General features: G+C 40.2%; 1 protein-coding gene across 1 annotated transcript in view; it reads right to left on the bottom strand.

Moving 5' to 3' along the window:
* LOC135487435 (uncharacterized) overlaps window positions 1-19,213 on the bottom strand; it is a 32,758-nt gene that overhangs the window by 13,159 nt on the left and 386 nt on the right. The window contains exons 2-5 of the mRNA XM_064771074.1: window positions 17,848-18,814; window positions 2,882-3,011; window positions 1,711-1,876; window positions 742-1,362 (exon numbers count right to left, since the gene is read on the bottom strand). Coding sequence (XP_064627144.1) covers window positions 742-1,362; window positions 1,711-1,876; window positions 2,882-3,011; window positions 17,848-18,791 — 1,861 coding nt within the window. The 5' untranslated portion in view covers window positions 18,792-18,814. The remainder of the gene's footprint in view (window positions 1-741; window positions 1,363-1,710; window positions 1,877-2,881; window positions 3,012-17,847; window positions 18,815-19,213) is intronic.

The raw sequence follows: 19,213 nt of genomic DNA, 5'->3' as shown, positions 1-19,213 counted from the left end.
GGTGGTCAGCATGAAAACAAAAGGCTTACATAGAAAGAGGTTGTAATCTTGCAGTAGAAATAAAGAAAGATAAAGAAGTGGTGAAAGAAATGTGGAAAAAATTGTCTGTTTGATGGAGCTACAGCTGCAGCTGGCAAAGCAGACTATCCCCTGAGGGTGAATGAAGCTTTTTGATGATCCACTTTCAAGCGTGTCTCAACATGACTTCCTATGATGTCTTGTCTGTCGTAATTGGAAGGAGTCGAATGGCATGCCTCCTCTAGAGGAGTTGATGACAAACACCAGGGAGTAGACTTTTGAAATTTAAATGCTTTGATGACAACGAAGCCGAGCAGCTCTCCAATATGACAGGCGCTCTCAGCATTTCCGGATTATTTCGAACACAAAGCACTTCTGAACTTTGGTTACCAACGTTTTTTAAAGAGGTAAGCTAACTAAAGTACAGTTTAATCATGTCAACAGTCTGAACTTCAGTATACAATGTAGGCCCTAGATATTTCATAGATTTTAGTTTCGATGCAATTTGACATCCGTAATCAGGACGCCTCCCTATTATAAGGACAGCATTTCTCAGTTCCAATGGTCCCAATTTCAGCTCTACTGCTTTGGCAACCCGCGCCGATTTTATTCCACCAACAAATAAGACAGGGCAAATTCGTAACTTTCAGCGCCGCAAACTTTTCCACGAACATTACAGTAAGACAATTGAGAGAGTAAAGTGACATTGTGACGTTTCCTTACCAGGCAAATGGAGCTCGTCCTCATTCTTGGTCAAGCAGTTACTCCCTGTGATTGAATCCTTGCGAGCGAACAACTCAATCATTCTTGTCGACGCCTCCTGGTTGAAAGCCTCCCTGATTGTGTTGATGCTGCGCTTCTTACGAGAATGACGCGCCACGATTTTCTTGCGAGTTGGGTTCTCCATCTCCTTTGCTCGGTTCAAAGTCCTCAAGAACTGCTGGCCATAGTTGTGCGTCAGACGCTTCTTCCGCCTCAACTCTACCTTGTCGACAAGAGATGGCGCTGCAAGCTCTAAGAACTGGGTCTTCTGATCGGGATTGAAGCTATATCTTGGGACCAACCTTTTGCGGCGCTTCTCTGTCTTGAATTCTTCACGACACTGGTCAACAATAGGCTTGACGGCACTCAAGAATCGATCCTTTGCCATTGTGTAGATACTTGACCGATATTCAGCGCTGCGTTTGCGACGTTCCTCCAGCTTTTTGTTGAGGAGGTGCTCTGCAAACCATTGCTCATTGCGGAGCAGCTCTTCCTTGGTGATTTTCCTTTGGTCCATGCTACGCCTCTTTCTACTCCCATCAACAATCGTTGAGCCTTCCACCACAGGCAGGGCCTGTTTTCCTGGAACAAGAACAATGAGTTTTCTTTATATTGAGTACAACACCGAACAATGACATGAAAACTTCTGTATTAGCTCTTGCCAGGAGGAACTGATCCGCAAAGGAGCATAACATCATTTCAAATTGTTAGCACTTTGCAAAGTGCGAAATCTTTGCAAGTGTTTTACTTTCTTTGTGGATTTAACCTTGACTTGTGAAAATAAAACTTGCACCTAACCTTTCTTTGATTGGAAAACCCAAAAGAAATTTTGCAATATCGTGAAATTTTACTCCTATTCAGAAGATTTTGTGAATTGGAAAAATAAAGTGTGAAAATTTGGTGGTTCACAATATCACTTGCACCACTTACTTCCAACTGGGAGACAATCAAAACCATTGGTGTATTCATTTTCTGTGGCCTGCTCAATATTGAGCCCTTGGAATGGCAATGTCTGGTAGAAGGGTAACCTAAACCCTGGACGGCACAGGCACTGATAACCTCCACGCTGGAAGCCCCAGCCTGGGTGAGGTTCGCACTGAAAACAACAACCACGATATTGTAGCGGTAAAATATATTGAGTTGAGTGTTGAGCGTGAACTAGGACATTATGAGCTCTATAAACAAAATTGGGCGATTGAAATGTAGGTAGGCGGGAAACCAAAGACCCTGGGGGAAACGTACGCTGTCAAAGAGTCACAGTCAGACAGTGATTTGGTTTTTCAATCCTTCTCTAACACAACCTAAACTTATCCCACTGGTCAGGTTGTGTGCACTCGTAATCTCAAAGAAAGAAATTGACAACAAAGAAACCAACATCATCATGCTCGAAAAACTTTATCTGAACATCTGATAATGTCACAATATTGGTCACGTGGGAGGATCGTGTCGCCAGAGAGCTGTAAACTAACCACTAAGCTGCTTTGCACCAGGTTTTTCTATGTTCTAGATGCATGACGATGCCTTAGTGACAGCATTATAGTGTCAGATTCAAGGAAGGTGGGATACAATGGTTTTGGTTTCTCAGGATGGGGAACACCCACATGAGAGTGGGTACATCATCACATTTCGGAATGTTCAAGATGGTGAAAAAGATTTATATCATGGACATAAGAGCCAGAGAGGTAAACTACAAACCAACAGGAGAGTAAAGGCCAAAACAAGTCAGTGACAATGATTATGACAAACTTGGTGGTATTAGCGCTGGATCATATATCTCATGCCATTATGCCCTATGCTAAGATTTGCCAGACAGGTCTGTCTATATACCATTTCCTTCAACCTTTCTTTCCTTATAACTCTGCGCCTCCTTCCCAAGCAGAATCTAGCGGCATCATGCAAGCTTTATGGCTCAGGTCTTTACTCTTTCGAACATACAGAAGATCCCAAAAAGAATGGAATCATTGAATACTACATGGTTCTATATCAGCCTGGGGGAGAAGTCTGCGGAAAGACCATAGACACAGTTCTCCAGCTAGGCGTGGATGGCAAGGAATATGTTCTTCCTTAAGATTTGCTAGCACAGAATCCATTGTTTACCTACCATAGTTGTCTGCTGTTTACATCTATCTGTTCCAGCAAACAGGTTAGGATCGGAGTTTCCCTTACTGACAGGACACTGGTTGATATCAATCTTTAGGAAGTCGATATCCATCGAGGCAACAGCTACAAACCTGGAAAGAGAAATAACAATGGATCATCAGTACAGACAAAGGCATACTTTCCGCAAGAAAAACATCAAACGAGTCAAGACTATCACACTTTCCGCATCTGAAAGATCACAGCCTTTGTTTTTGGTACATAAGAATGTTCATGACCATAGGAAACTGACACTACAGGTGAGGGCAAGGCATCTCCAAACACGCCATGAGAAGCCAACAGACAGAACTCAGACTCTCTTCGTGCATGTCTAATAGAGGTTGGCATGCGCTTGAGGTAAATCAAGAAGATACATTAGAAAGAAGACAAAGAGATGGACAGTCTCCATGAGCTGGTCATCAAGCTGACCAATATGCTTCAATAACTTGTGGATAATTGTTTTCTCACTACAGAGCGTGACAGAGAGATTCCCAGAGAAACAAGATGGTGATCAATCTGTCTGCTGCACTGTTCTGACAGAGTGAAACAGAGAGTATAGCTGACAACATTGGGCAATCTTTTGTATATTGAAAAGTATACTCAGACCAGGAAAATCACTGTCTGCTCTCCATGGAGGTCCCCAGTGGCTTGGTTTTAATCAGTAACCCAAGCTGGGGTTTCTATGACGTGCACTCAAGGAATAGATTGAGACTGGAAACAAATCGATGCATCTCCCTCGAGAATTCACACAAAAATAGTTAATAAATGCCAAAATAAACTTTCAACGATTCTAATCTGCCGGTATCTTTTTTTCCCAGAAGTTGCATCTCTCAGATACTTTTTAGAAGAGCCAAGTTTATAATAAAGTTATGATCAAATTCAACAAAACGACAAATGGAGATGATTTTCTTGAAAGCCATTGGGAACACTGTAGGGAACCTACATGTATCTCTTGGATTATCGGTTCGATTATTGGTTCCAATGCACCGCCATGTCGCTCATGTAATATATTTTTAGTCAGTCTGAAGACCCACCACTTTGCACTTTTAGAATCAGTCCGAGTGACAGCAGGTGTCTCTAAAACTTCTCTGCACTTTCTCATCGCTACCCACTGAATGCCCATGCCCACTCATCGAAACTGCTCCAAATGGGCCTGAAACAGTATCATCACCGATGGCGTTGCATGGTCTGAGACTGATTCGGTGAACCCCCACCAAGGACCCGCTTCAACGGATCCAACTCTAAGGTCAGGTCCTGATCTCAATCTCCCTATTGTCAATGCCAAGGTGACCTTCATCTCCTTCTCTGCTTTCTCCTATAGTAATACCCTGAAAAAGATTTCTCTCACTTTCGTTTTTCTTGTTGATGAGGATAATAGCGTCCCTAAACACGGAAATGCAACACTGCCACAGCATAGGTGCCTAATCTAATTTCCATGTAATGTTTGTTTTGCTCCCGTTGTTGGTCTATTGATTTTCATATTGAGATATTGATGTGGGAATCATGTTCTTATTGCTCAATGCGGGTTCAGATTTCGAATATTCACAAAGTTCCAAGCAGGACTTTTGAGATTTTCTGTCTGTTATGGCCAATTAAAAGCCCTCAAGTCTGCTTCTTGCACCGGACAAGAGGACTTTTGATTGGCCAGCACACGCAGGAAGTCTCAAACAGAGGCTACATCTACCTTGACTCTTTCCAAAGGAGCAAACAGTATACCATTTTTTATCAAAATTGCTCACTTATTGACAAGATTTCATAACTTTGATTTAATAACACAAATGATAAACACTTTCACAACCACGATAACAGGGATTACAGATAGTCGAACCCAGGGGACCGCCTAATGGCCCGACTCTAGCAACACAAACCATTTAGCCACTTGGTACATCTCTGGAACAGATTGATCTTGCGTGAGCGAATTATGATTCATTTCTGTGATTTACAATCAAACTGATAGCATGCAACGGAAATGATGACACGGTGAGCTGATGAGTACTGGAATGTTGTGGTTTTAGTGATGTTGTGTGTGGGTGGAGTCTGGTTGAAGCCCTGTGTGGAGCCTGGGTTTAAGAATACGACACAGACCTTTTTTCACTAAATCAGTGCTTTTTGTCAGTGTCTTTAATATCTTACTTCTCAAAATGACTCCATTTCATTCACCAAGAAAGAGGTTACAATGCATGAATTCTGGTTTTAACCTCTTCAATCGCAATATAAATCTTGCAGATACGCACTTACAGATTTGTCCCGGGCTACAATGCAAAATTGGTCTATCCAGTATGTTGTTATGCTTACATAGTATAACATCATGTCTCAAGACAAGTAGACCTAACTGTTAACATGTACATGACAGATTTATCATGTATCATGAGATCAATATGCATGTCATCACTGACTTCTTCACTATCAAACAATCAATTAGTTTTGTATCAAAGTGGGTTGGGAATTGTCCTGATTCCACAGATGGCCATTACCACAATTACAAATGGGAAGCCATCAGATTGGTTTATTTTAGATTGATAGGCACAAGTCAGTTTTGTGGTCAAGTCCTTTAAATCATAACATGATTTGAAGGCTTTTTGTTATGTAACTTTTGACTATACATGTATATGATAATGGTACTAGCCCACACTAAATCATCACTATATTACAGTGTTATGTATTGACTAAAGATCTCTACCGTTTAGCCTGGGCATGTAAGAGCTATGAAATCGTTATTAGCTCTTTTGTATGCTAATGCTATTCATTACCTAACATCGCCGCAAAAAGACAGTAATCATTACAGAAAAGTATTGACTTGACACTTAGCGTTACATACTGGATTGCTACACCATGGTAACGAACTTATAAACTCCCAAGTTCCAACTTTAAAATTCTCAAGCACCTTCATGGCTTTTTGCAAGGAATTAGTGCAGGCTTTTTATGGATCACCGATCTCAGCTAATATGGTGAATAACTGCGTGAAACTCTTTCTGGAGGCACTTCATAATCATCAAAGATTCATTGAGATTGATTAGCTACAACATGAGACATGAACTTGACGGAGTATGCATTGTATGGCGAGAGAACACAACCACAAGCATGCAGTTTATTTCCAGGGCAGCAGTAGAAGAGGAGAGCAAATGCCCCAAAGAGTCACTGCAAATAGTTTTTTCATGCATATTTTCAGACAGAAGACTAAAGATGTGATTTGCCTCGATCCCATGAGCAAAAATCTAGCTACGGGTCTGCTTAATACAAGCCTAACCAAACACATTTCAACTGCTATTGCTTTATTCCATTCAAAAATTGAATAGCTCTTTTGCGACAGAAGAAAAAAACAGACACGAATTGACTTGGCATGAACTATTTCAAGTATTGTCTTAAATTGATTTCCTAGCACCGAGATGAATTGTCACAACTCCATCATCCATCATCCCAATAAAGAATAGGAAGCAACCCCTAGGTAACAAGTCGTATAATGAGGCAATGACATTTAAAATTCCAAGGAAGCCTGGGGCAACACATTTTCTAGAGAACGCATTTTCCAGCAGTAAGCAAGAGCCTGACAATGAGGCGGAGATGATTTCAGGTGAACAGCTTGGTTAGATCATTCTATTGAATGCAGTTCTTCCATGCTTTTTTCAGTCTCTTTTTTCATTCAAAATTGCTTAGGGCATATATTGGTTTTGGCTCAAATCAAAGATGGCCACCAAAATCCAAAATGGCTGCCTTCTTTTACAGCTACAGCTGCATTCAATGGTCCATCTCCACAAAGCCAATGATAGTCACCACTCCCAGAATTCATCCAAACCATGCCATACCTTGACTTCAAAGCAAAGCTTATGATCATGGGTGGGGAGCCTTCTGCCTGAAGACCTAAACCACAATAAAATTCCCAATAACTACCAATATAATTTTCATTGGTTTTAGGAAGAGAACGGTCCTGCCATTCCTGAGGTGTAACACTTTATACATTTATACAAATAACAGATTAACGTTACTATGGTTACCAGAGACGAGCATTAGAAGGCAAGGAATTTTCTGATTGGTCATGAAAAGACTTCCCCTGAGTCCATTTTTGCGATAAAGCCCAAGAATTGCCGATATTCCCCCATGTCAAAATCACGACATTGCGTGTTGAACTTTGTTAGTTTGCATTCAAAGACTAATGAAGGGAACATCGCCATACACATTACACTTGCATGTGTTGGGCTTCGAACTTGAGTACGACATGCAAGAAATCTAGCTGGAAATAGCAAGTTAATTGGCAGAAATCGGGCATATTGTGTATCAATTTACCGCCAATGGCTTGTCAATCAAAGATCACAAAGACAACAGACTACACATTTGGTTTTTACACATTTTAGAGTAAAATTTACTCGAAACCGAGATTTCCAAAAACAAAAATCTCGAAACTATATTTTTTGATTGGAAAACCAAAATGATATTGTAATCTGCCAAAATAAATATTATGAATATGGTATTAACAGTAGTGCATGCTGCAGGCAGAGTACACAAAGGCAAAGTAAGAGCACTAAATAAACAAAGTCACTTGCATCAAATGTTGTCTTTCTTGATCGCTATTACGCCTTCTTTAATACCGATCTGGTTTCTGTGGATTCAGATTGCCGTTCTGATGGAAAGTATTGGTTGCTCCCAGCTCAACTGCCTGCTGTAGAGATATCCGTAATGGTCAAACTGTTTCCCATCAACCAGGAGTTTTTTATTGTCAATAATCTACCCATTCCTTGGCCTTGGTATCAATGAAAACACAACAGGTGATCACGACACCAAATTGATATTTTTTCTGCCTGAGAAGAGCTGGGGGGGGGGGGGGGGTATTGATCAGCAAATGTGCATGATCACAATCACAATTTAGAAGCTGATCCAAGATTCTTTATAAAGAAAACCTATTTCTCATCAATTTCCCACCAAAAATATAAAAAACAGGTGGTCATGATCAGGCAATATTTTGTTCAGATTCAAAACTCAGAAGTTGGCAACATTGCTCAAACATACGTATTGGAAAACTCTCTTTTACCATTAAGACTGTTGGTATTTTTTGTCGATAAATGACTATTTTCCACACGATGTCTCGCCAATGCCAGGGCAAGGAACAGGTGGCTGTGATAGATCTCAATATGAGCTGTGGTTCCCTCGGTTGGTGAATGTAAGTTTCATGCCTGGCAGAGAAGTATAAATCTGGCAATGACAAAACGAGTCACAACACAGTTTTTCCAGTTTTTCGCTTCGTTGAAGTTTTTATTGGCTTGTGATGAAAGGTAAAAGTTACACGATGCTGTTTATAGGTGCCTCGGTGAGTTGGTTGGGTGAAAGTATATTTCTGCTCACACAAGCAAACTGTCAATGAACACACAGCCTTGTATTTGAAAACCCAATCATCCAGACTCGAACTTTGAAAACTTTTGTACAATTCATCATTTTCAAAGCAAGTACCTGAGTAATCATGCTGTGGGATAGTGTGTGACACGTGAACCCTGGTGGACAGACACCGATAGTGTTCCCGACCGTGATTGTTCATTTCTGACAGGGAGTCAAATAAGAATCATCTCTTTGTCTGATGTTGGAAAAAAACCTACATTGGTTAATTGTAAGCTTGCACAAGAAAACCTTTCCTGTACAATTAATCATTTTCAAAGCAAGTACTGCAGCAGGATGGTGTGTGACACGTCAACCCCTTGGTCAGACAGCGATCGTGTTCCCGGCGTGCTATCTCATTTCCGGCTGGGAGACAAATTATGATCGTCTCGTCGCCTGACATTCGTGAAAGACAGAGGCGGAATACCTGACTTCTTTCTCTGGTGACTCTACGGCAGAACTGGTCAAACTTTTATCCTCAATAACAAACTCAAACATGACAGTCTGTAAACCGATGCTCAGCCACTAAGGCTTATACAGTAAAAGAAAAGTTCTAGTAATGGTATCATCTTTGCAAACATTTCATTGATTTCTTATTAAAAGTGATGCCATACCATTCCCCTTCTACAAGTAGCTGTTGAAGCAAGACACCAACACCCGTTTAGCTCAAAAATGTTAACAACTTAATACCTTAGATCAAGATGTTTAGGTAAGAACCAGAAAATCTTCTTGAAAGAACTTCTTTTTCAAATGAAATGAAAAAACTAGCTGCAGCTCCAAAGATTTTGCATCATTTTCCTGATAAATGAAATAGGAGATGTTTTCCATTTTCAGTCATATCAAATAGACAGAAAACAAAATCCCAATAAAAATAATAAAAACATCACTTTGTCCATTGCATTTAAATGGGATGGTGAGGCAAAATGATAGCATCAAGGTGTAATTAGAATCGAAAACGAGTCTTCAGAGGACGATTTGACCCCCATAATCCAAGTGTGGTGTACTTTTAATGAAGCTGTAACAACGATGCCAATCAGCTTGTCTTTCGAGAAGCAATTACCGTGGTTGGATTTCAAGAGAATGGTTTTGAAAAGCAAATGAGGAAAGGTCTTTTTTTCCGAATATGTAGATATTGGGCATTAAAAAATTATATTATAAGGAGACATTGATGTTACCACCACCCAAGGTTTTAACCAAGCGACAGTCAGCTATTATCGTCGGAATGAAGACTGATTACCAGTCGCGCTAGTAATGTTATTAGCCGCGAAAGGCGACGTACATGCATCAACTTCATTTAAATCACTTTATTAGGCTCAATTGGAGATCAAGGGAGGATTTCTACAGACGATGCATTCGAAGTGACAATGGGAGGAACTAAATTCAATGTAAAGCTGCTAAGGCTGTGCCAATGGTTACCATAAAGCTGCAGAAAAATGGCCAAGAGGTGTGGTTAGTAAAGTTGTACTGTAGATGGGGCTCGGACTGAAAAGATCTTTCGCAAAGAGAAGGGGATCTCCCTCTCCCCAGGATTATATTTTCCAATTGTAGCCTTGGCAAAGAGGAGCCACCACAAAATAACTGCAACCAAAAGACTCACTTAGTGAGACATGGCAAAGAGCCAAAACCACAGCCTCTTCAAAATTCCTGTGGCGCCAAAAAAACAACAAAAGATCTAAATTAATACTCCAGAATAAATCTGACTAAACATTCAAGACATTAGTTAAAACACATTAACCACCCTCACTGATCATATGTCATCCTATGTTTCTTCAAATGGAACACATTTTCAATCTAACTCAAAGTCGTCATACATCAACTCATCAGATCATGTTTGCAGTCAAACTCACACCAGTTAACATAAATCAAAATTGACGTATGAAATTCAAATGACATTCAAGATGGAAAGTTTAAGCACCATTTGTAATTCTGTGTGACAATTGGATGCTGATGTACTGCTATAAGGCTGATTCGGGCTGAGGGAATAATGAGGAAGTAGACCATCACCGTAATGTTTTTTTTAAATTCAAGAGTGTGTCTTTATGATTGTCTTTCGTGGTGGCACCAACAGTATGCTGATGGCACCAACAGTGCAATTTTTTCTGAACATTGCTTCAAAGAGGCAAAATGCCGACCACGATTTAAACCTATTTCAGCTTGCCTATTACCATGAGAGAAGTCTGGCTCCAGCAGCGAAAAACACTGTCAATAATTAATAGTATTGGTTGATGAATGACTGGGATTTATGTGTCGTTACGGACCTGAATTAGAATCTCGGCCACAGCTTTGGTAGGAGAAAACATAAGCGGTAACAATAGCAATTTACCACAATACAAACAAATCATATTTGTGGCGCTTGTCAATGATTGGCAATCAATTTACCAAGTCCAATTAGTGAGATGTGGGTTGCAAAAAAGTTATCAAGCCCTAACAGGCTATAAACTGCATTGATTTGTGGAATGATGATCTGTGAACAGAAATGGCCAGTGGCCATGTGCTCACCTGTTGTCAACAAAAGGACCACGGTTCCACAGAGTTCGACCTTGGAAATTAGGTCAAAAAGATTCAGCCACTATCTTATAAAAAAGCTTGATCAGATTAATCAATGACAAACATTTGAAGATATGCGCACAGCAGAACCAACCAACACAGTTGTTTTTTATCAACATATCATACTTCCTGTTGATACTGCCTACCTCCCAGTGCAGCGCTATGCAATATCTTCAGAACTTTAACCACTGCTTTAGGGTGCACAGCATGCTCCAAGAGTGATATTTCCATCCACCATGAATCTTGTAACTAAGTTAAGAAACAATCCAACATCAAGCTTAGTCAACAAAATTTTGTAGACTTTACCTATCAGCAAGGGACCTGAGAGACTTCATGTATTGTAAAATAACATCTGACAAAGTAAATGTACAGCCAAGGAAAAATGTTTGCCTGTCTTGACAACAGCTTCATATTGCCGGCAGCAATATTTCATACAGTGCTGCATCTAATAAGAAAATCTGTTGTACACATAATATGTCTTTGGATAATGTCTCTCTTGTGCATGGCAAGTGCCCAAGGTATGACTTGCGACAATGATGAAATCTGAAATGTGACTTTCTGCCGCAAGAATTACAAGATTTTTTTCGGAATGCATAGTTCATACAGAATCAATAAGACATCTTGTGAAGAAGGGATCTATTTCTGCCATACAAGCTGAGAAGGAAATGTTGTTTCTTTTGCTATCCATAGTTGCCATAATGGAATCATGATATGAAATCTTGATTAGATTAACCCTCATGTGCTAACAATCAGAAACATGAGAATCTACTGGCAGGATTTGCATTGCCTCAAAATCTAAAATCCTCCATCACCAAGATTTTTAGGCTGAATATTTCTGAATATGTGCCTTATTCAAGGTATGCCCTTTTCTCTCCTGCCCATTAAAATGTCTTCCTGAAAACTATACTCTTCCACCATTACATTTAAATTTCCCAAAATTTGTTCAGAGAGCTCGATCAGAACGCCATACTAGGACAAACAGTTTTAGATGTGCTTTCAGTGTGACAGAAAATAGTCTACGATACAATTATTATACCAACTGGCAAACACATCCCTAGTTAAGAAAATAAGGACATGATACATCTACTTTTTGCTGCCTATACCTGATACAATAATCAACTAATTTCCGCTGTTTGTCTAATAAATAATGATAACGAGAAGACAAGATTACATCCTATGGCCATCGCAATAACGAAGTTACTTTGCTACTCGACACTCCTGGTTTTTTTGCCTCCTTGGAAGAACATTTTCATCCTGCAATTGTTGGGGATTAGACGAGCCATACATCAACAGTCATCTCCAGTGCCATTTGCAAGGAGTACTGCTCATTTGCAGTCAAGAGTTGTCGTCCAGAAATGATGCCATTAGGACATTTTGGTTTTCATTGTTGGTCATCATTGCATCCAACATAGTTGGATAGTAATAGTTTGGGGCTGTCTACAGATCCTGCTTTACACATGTTACAGAGTTTATTCAATTACCTTCTTATTTGTATAAATGGCTGTGTGGTCAGAAAGCGTGATGCTTATCAGCCTCGCACATCCCAGTCCAGCCTTTAGTGTGGTCAGACGACACAAGGCAATCTTCCCATGGTCTCCACGGGTTTGATCCAGACAAGATTATACTTGTGGATGCTCGGTAATGAAAAAAATCATGTTTTTATGCTGCAAACAATATCTACATAAATATTGGTGCTTTTTTTTCAAGATGGGAGGATGGTCAAGTCTTGCATAATTACGGCCAAAACTGCCGATGCTTCCAATATGTCTTCTAGTTTGGTTTTTTTTGCGGTTGGAGAATAAACAGTTACACCAGAGAGTGACAATAAAATCATACCCTACAATGTCAAATATGGCTGCCAGGGCAGATCACCTGACGAGAGAGCAAGCAATCATCGATGCAAACGACAGCTGTTGTTATGAAAATAATTTAAATCTTCAGAAATTCATTTCTATCATTTGAACGTGAAATTAAACCTTCTCAAACTAAAGGAAAACTCCCATCCACCATCAAAGATAAGCTAACTGCCTCCCCTTGTGTCTGACACCCTTGATGCTAAATGAAAGGCCGCGCCAGCAGATTGGAATAACCTCATGATTAATCATCTCGGGATGCCGATGGTACCCCAATCATCTAGAATCAACACTCCACGAGCACTAAGGACCTCGTAATGAGTCAGTAACCACAAACCTTATGATAAAGAGCAGATTCTGTTGCAACGAATACATAAAACCTCCCCCACACCAGTGCCGGCAAATCAAATTGATTTCCTCGCCACAGAACGGAGCAATATTGGAGGATGAGAAAACGAGTCTTGTCTATGAATCAATTACTGAGCTCACATTTGACATTTATCAAGATATATTCTTATACAACTAATTAAAAACTTTTAGTCTAATTTCCAAGATCAAGTTTCTTTGCTTCTGCTCGGCAACGACTGTTTGAGAAGTTGTAGGGAAAGAGAGTTTCCTTTTTAAAATGTTAGCCTCCATGTTACAAGAGACATAAATGTCAGCTTGGTAAAAACTTCGGCAACACGATATGGCCATTGGGCGTATACAGTGGTATAGACACTTTGGCCAACATTACAAACTGGTTCATATGAGACAGATGTACACAATCTGCCTATTCAATGCTCAAAGCTTCAGCATCAACCAGAATCTTGAGATTTTGTCCTTGACCTTTCATATAAAATAACAACTTGAAGGCATCACAGTCAATCAAGGTTTTACATATATAAGTGTTTGATTTTATCACAACAATATTGATGAAAAATGTGCCTCCCAGCCTTTTGGAGGAACAACAATTCATTGCTCATATATAACATACATAATGAGCAAACACGGCTAATTTGATGTGAAAATGGTCTTAAATTATGGATAACTTTCGCTAATACGAGAAAAATAACAATCGTCAGGAATACTTGCAGTTGTTTTAGTTACATAGGTAATGTACCATACATGTGTACAGTAAGTATTGCAATGTATAGTGTATGTAACATCCCAATACCAAGCAAGACAGATCCAGGCAAAGGAAACTTGGCTTCATAAAAATAGTTGGTTCTGATCCTCTCGAACAACCAGCTTGAAAAATAGCCAGTCATTTTGCCATCAAGTCTTGCATGAGCTTTAGAGATTTGGTACTGGACTACTTTTCATACTCATAGTATCTTTCTTTATCTTTAGAAATCACCACTTTCGAGGGAGACAATTTGATGGCATAATGATACTCAAGTAGTTGAAAGCTTCTCATCCCTTCTCGCTAGTAATCCATCGACTAATGGATGGAATAGAGATTTCTGGTTCATTATCTACATGTGATCACATCCAAGATCAAACACACTACCTCGACATCGTCCTTTTAACTTTCATCGAGCCTGGATAAATTGGATGGGTTTACAATCTAATACTTCTAAATGATATTCCCCCTTGCCAATGCAGAATTACTGCACAAAATGATGACAGCTAGAAGGAGAAACCAGCTCACGGCACTATTGGCAGTATTTTTGACATGAGAGCAGAGACACATAAGAAACTTGAGCCGAGCAAAAATCTGTTCACACGCATAAATGCAAGCAAGCTGAGAAATACATCGTAACAATGGATCAGCAAAGAAAGTCATTACGAGTGTTCACGCAACAGAAAAACAGATAATGTCGCTTTCACCCTGAGGACTGTAGTGTGAGCTAGGTATTTCTCAGATTCACGTTCTGAGAAAGAATAAAGTGGCATTTGCCGATGTCTTACCACGGAAAGACAGAGTGAGAAAAACATCAGTTTGGTAAGCTGCATGGACGGACCCTTTGGCAACGATACCAGACCAGCCCACTGTACTCATCAGAAAGTCATATTTTGTAACAAAGATGTCATTCCTGATTTCGATATAAACATAATGTGCTAAGTTTTTTTAAACTCTGGAAAGAGTTCTATGCCTTTGAATAGTATTTTAGTAAGCTGTTTCTTCAAATATCTTTTAAAGTTCACTGAGTGTAAGCCAGCAGCATCATGCAGGTCAGCAGCTTGACTCTGGATCATCCTGGTATCAGAAAACAAGAGCAGAAAGAGTAAAAATCCCAAGTGCTTCAATTCTTCTTAAAATTTTAGGCGTAAAATAATCCTCCCAATGACTTCCTCGAGTATAGTTGGAAATTCACCGCTTTTTTATAGTGTTAGCAAATGAAAAAAGGCAGCATCGAAGGAGAACTTTCTGAAAACGCTCCATCAACTAAGATTCACCCAACCAGCACATGATTTTTATGACTCTGACTGGGAATATTGACGAACAACACAACAAGAGTCAAAAGAGCGAATAAACTTGAACTGTGAGCAGCTGCTGCATGATGCAGAATGTGAGACCATGAGTCAACCACTGGGTGTCACTGTCAGAGTAATGAATGTAGTTTACAGGATCTACCATCTGGTGTCACAGATATTACACACCTCTTGATATTGAGGTCACTTCTGGATCATTCTATAACTTGACCATGTATACTAATCAAGATTTCAAGATGCATCATGACTGAGTAGGCCTGTAAATGCTGCATTGAGGAATCACACACACATATTCGGTACTGTTCTTTTGTCATCAGATTCCGCATTCAATTCGTACAATTTTGTACAATTTTTAATTGACACTGCATGTCAGTGGACTTCCAATGCCTGCAGTAGTGCCTGGTCACACCAAGCCCTTTCTCCCACACCGTGGCCCTGTTGCAGGAAAACAGAACAAACACTTTGCTGGAAGAACCCGATCTGCTGTGTTGCGTAACAAAATAGAGGCAGGATGGAATAAAATCGCAAAACCCACCCTTTTGAGGGAAAGCCGTGACCTTGCTTGTAGAATTCCATCTGCTGCATCTGACTATGAATATGATTGAGAGTCAAGATGATTTTTAGGATTCCACCTGCATGCAATAATGACATTGTGGCATACCAAGATATGGACAAGATAGAAGAAATATGTCTTATGATTTAATCTTGGGGAATCTGATCATTCAAAGTCAAGGGAAGCAATCTCAGGACAGACATTGGATGAATTCTCCAATAGCAGGGTGCAGATAGACTATAGACTACTTCCCTAGTTTGAGTGCCAGAGAGGAGAGACTTCAGTCTGGAGGAAGGAGACAAGAGTCTTAATTGCCAGAGTTAAGAAACACGTAACTCTTTCGTGTTGTGAAAAAGATTTTGAAGACATTTTTGCGAGGAAAAGAGGTTTTGGATGCCAAAACCAATATCAACTGAAGGGACCGAACATGCCAGCATCCCATTCTCTCATAGCAGGCCTTGGGATATTTCTTAGAAAATATGTACACTCGTACTTAAGTTTTGACTCTGAAGTCCATTCGGTAATCACTTATACTCCCTTACTTTCCAAAAGGTCTGTACTTGTGGACAGCCCTTGTACATAATCCTAAGTTGGAGACAGTTTTGTATTTTTAAAATTATATTAGGAACATATTAGACACAAAACTTTCGAAAGAACCCTAATTCATTGCCAGGAGCCTGATAAATTATTGGTACTAAAAACACTATTTGGAACACTAATCTCTTTTACAGTCCTTTTTCAAAAATATTTTTGGACCAAAACTACATGTACCCACAGGTCTCTACGTTGGTTGCGATTTCAAATCGTTTTAGATCAACCTCAAGCCACCCCCCTTTCAATACATTTCCCCAACACAAAAGCAAGTCATTGTCCCAGCCATTGGTTTCTGATACTCAAGATAACCTGATGCCAGCAAGTATAGTAATACAAAGCTTACTTTGAAAGTGAATAAAGAGAGCGACTCCATGGAGATGTTGGCAGAGGAAGCTATCATTTCTTGCAGCATCATGTGGCATTAGCTTGGTTGACATTCTCTTGCTTACAGTGTCATGTGAAATGACTTTCAGAATGAAAACCTCCCAGACATTGTTTCAGATGCAAAGCCGCGAAAAGATGATATGGAAAAGGGGAGCTGGTGGTACGTCACCCTGAAACACACGGTCTGGACACCCTTAAAACATCGCCAGGGTATTTTGATTAGTTGGAAAAACCTTGGTAGATGGTAAGCTCGACTTTTCCATGTTTCTGACATCAAAAGAACTCAGGTGCAACACCCTCAGGCATCAGGGAACAAAAAGTTCTTTGCCAGTACAGATCCATACCCATACTGGTTTCCATCCTGAGGTAACCTGCAGAGGTCTCGATCCAGTTAGAGCCATACATCACTGAACAATCCCCATCGATTTCATCCACTATGCAATCACTTTGCTGCCAACAAACTGGGAGAAAAATCACTAGTCATGCCATGTGGCAGAGATATAACACCCTCAGGCAAAGCTTTTTGAAGCATCTTGGAATGGTGCACCCGCTTACGATGAAATTGTCAGATACTGTTTGGACCTTGGGAGTGTCTTCCATGGGTATAATCATGGACAATTGGTGAAATCAACCCTTTGTGGGGATGGCCAGAGACACTGGGAGGTCTTTTTTTGTCAGATAGAAAAAAACATGTTGGCTTGACAAATGCAAAACAGAAGTGCGATGGAGACAACTGTCCAGAACGTACATGGACTTTGATGTTTTTATAAGGGTTGATGACAACACACAATTCTTGATGGGCTAGGTCACTCAAAGGACCATGGAATCTGCTTGAGAAGCTAGAGGGGAGAGGACCAAGGCATCTGCCAGAGTCGTTACTCTCCTGGTGTTAAAGGCAAGGCATAGCAAGACATATCTAATTTTACTATTATACATTGTAGATCAAAGAGCAGCTAAAATCAAGGGCAACTTTTGATAAATCAATACAGCAATATAATTTAGCATTCATAGCTTTTCTCGAATAACCCAATCGAACTGTTAGTACCATTGATTAGGGTTGATACAAACATAATACAACCCCGGGAAGTAATGGCAGGATCATTTGACCAAAATCAATAGCAGAGGTACAACCGTGGAAGGCAGATTTTGCCAAATAATACGGACACAATTATATTTCAGGGTATTATCTAATATGGAAGTGGTACGTAATGCATAACTTACCTATTTCTTTTGATATGCTCCCATTTGTGATATCTTGCCAAGTGATCAACAATGGGAGAGACCGCGCTCACAATCCATTTGTTGGAGCGGCCGCAATCGTAGTATGGCGGCGTAAACTTCACCGGCATGTTATTGTTTGTGTCCTTCTCACCAGGTGATGGGGGCCCGAAGAACTTTGCCGCTGTAAAACTGTCACCATTACGGAACGTGCCAGTCCGATCAGAATATTTGGTGCTAATTTGGTACTGGTATTTAGTCAGGGAATCTTGCGATTTATCATTATCCGGTAACCAAAGTTTGTACCACTGGTTGAATTTGTAGCCCGGTAGTGTGTAGTTACTTTCCACACCGGCTCCGTAATCGATAACATCAATGGTATGATTCGTAGGTTCCCGCAGCCAATTTGTTGGATCATTGTAATCTTCAATCCGCCAAGCCCGAGGTCCAAATAACGGGATGGTGTTGTTGACACGGATACTTTTGTAAAAGTTTGTATACATTAAGTTATTGTCGTAGAAGATTCCTGAGCCGTTGATGGTGCCTGGATTGGCCGCTACGTCAGCCGCGGCTGAGAAATAATAGTACAAGAAGCCTGGCTGGTATTCAGACTGGTTTGCCAAACTCAAGTACTGAATAATATAACTGTAATACATAGCACGGTTCAACGCCATGTTGTGCAAGTGAAGTAACTTGGTTCTGTTAGCAAAAATAATGTCAGTCAAAAGTTTATTAAACTTTGGGACCTGCGTGACAGAGGTTAGGGAAAGTAACAGGTCACCCTCTGGTTTGTGGTGGCAATTTTCAGGAGTGATGGAGTTCATTTTGTCCATCACTTGATCAAATTCGTCCTTGACCATCCAAGAGTAGGGTCCACCTTCAGTTGTAAGAACGAAGGCACCACCGATGACAAAGGCGAGAATATACGTCACTTTGAAGCTCTCCATGACGAAGCCGGAACTTGCTAAGCCTGAAATGACAGAGACATTTTGTTGTGAGATAAGAAGTTTTGTGGTGAAGACACGGAAGATGGAAAGCAGTCAGTTATTGTAAACTTATAGGAAAGTGAAATGCCTGTTTCGACCGAAAAGCATGGCACATTATCAAAAGATGGCATCTCCCGGTACATTGATGAAGCCATATTCCTGGTCGTGGTGATGGATGACTATAACAAATTTGTTATATCTGACTATATAACAGGCAAATGCACATGAACCCCCCCCCCCCAAATATATTGCAGCAAAAAAAAGAAAACAAAAGAACAAAACCAACCTGGGTGGGGAAAAGTTAACTGGGGTGTAACAAGACTATTAAGAGAGAGATGACCGAGAGGTGAGATATAGCAGTAAACGCCTAAAAAGCCGATGAG

This window comes from Lineus longissimus, chromosome 5, assembly GCF_910592395.1.
Source record: "Lineus longissimus chromosome 5, tnLinLong1.2, whole genome shotgun sequence".
Lineage (NCBI taxonomy): Eukaryota > Metazoa > Nemertea > Pilidiophora > Heteronemertea > Lineidae > Lineus > Lineus longissimus.
Note: the sequence above shows the minus strand (reverse complement) of the source record. Positions and strands in the feature narration are given on the sequence as shown.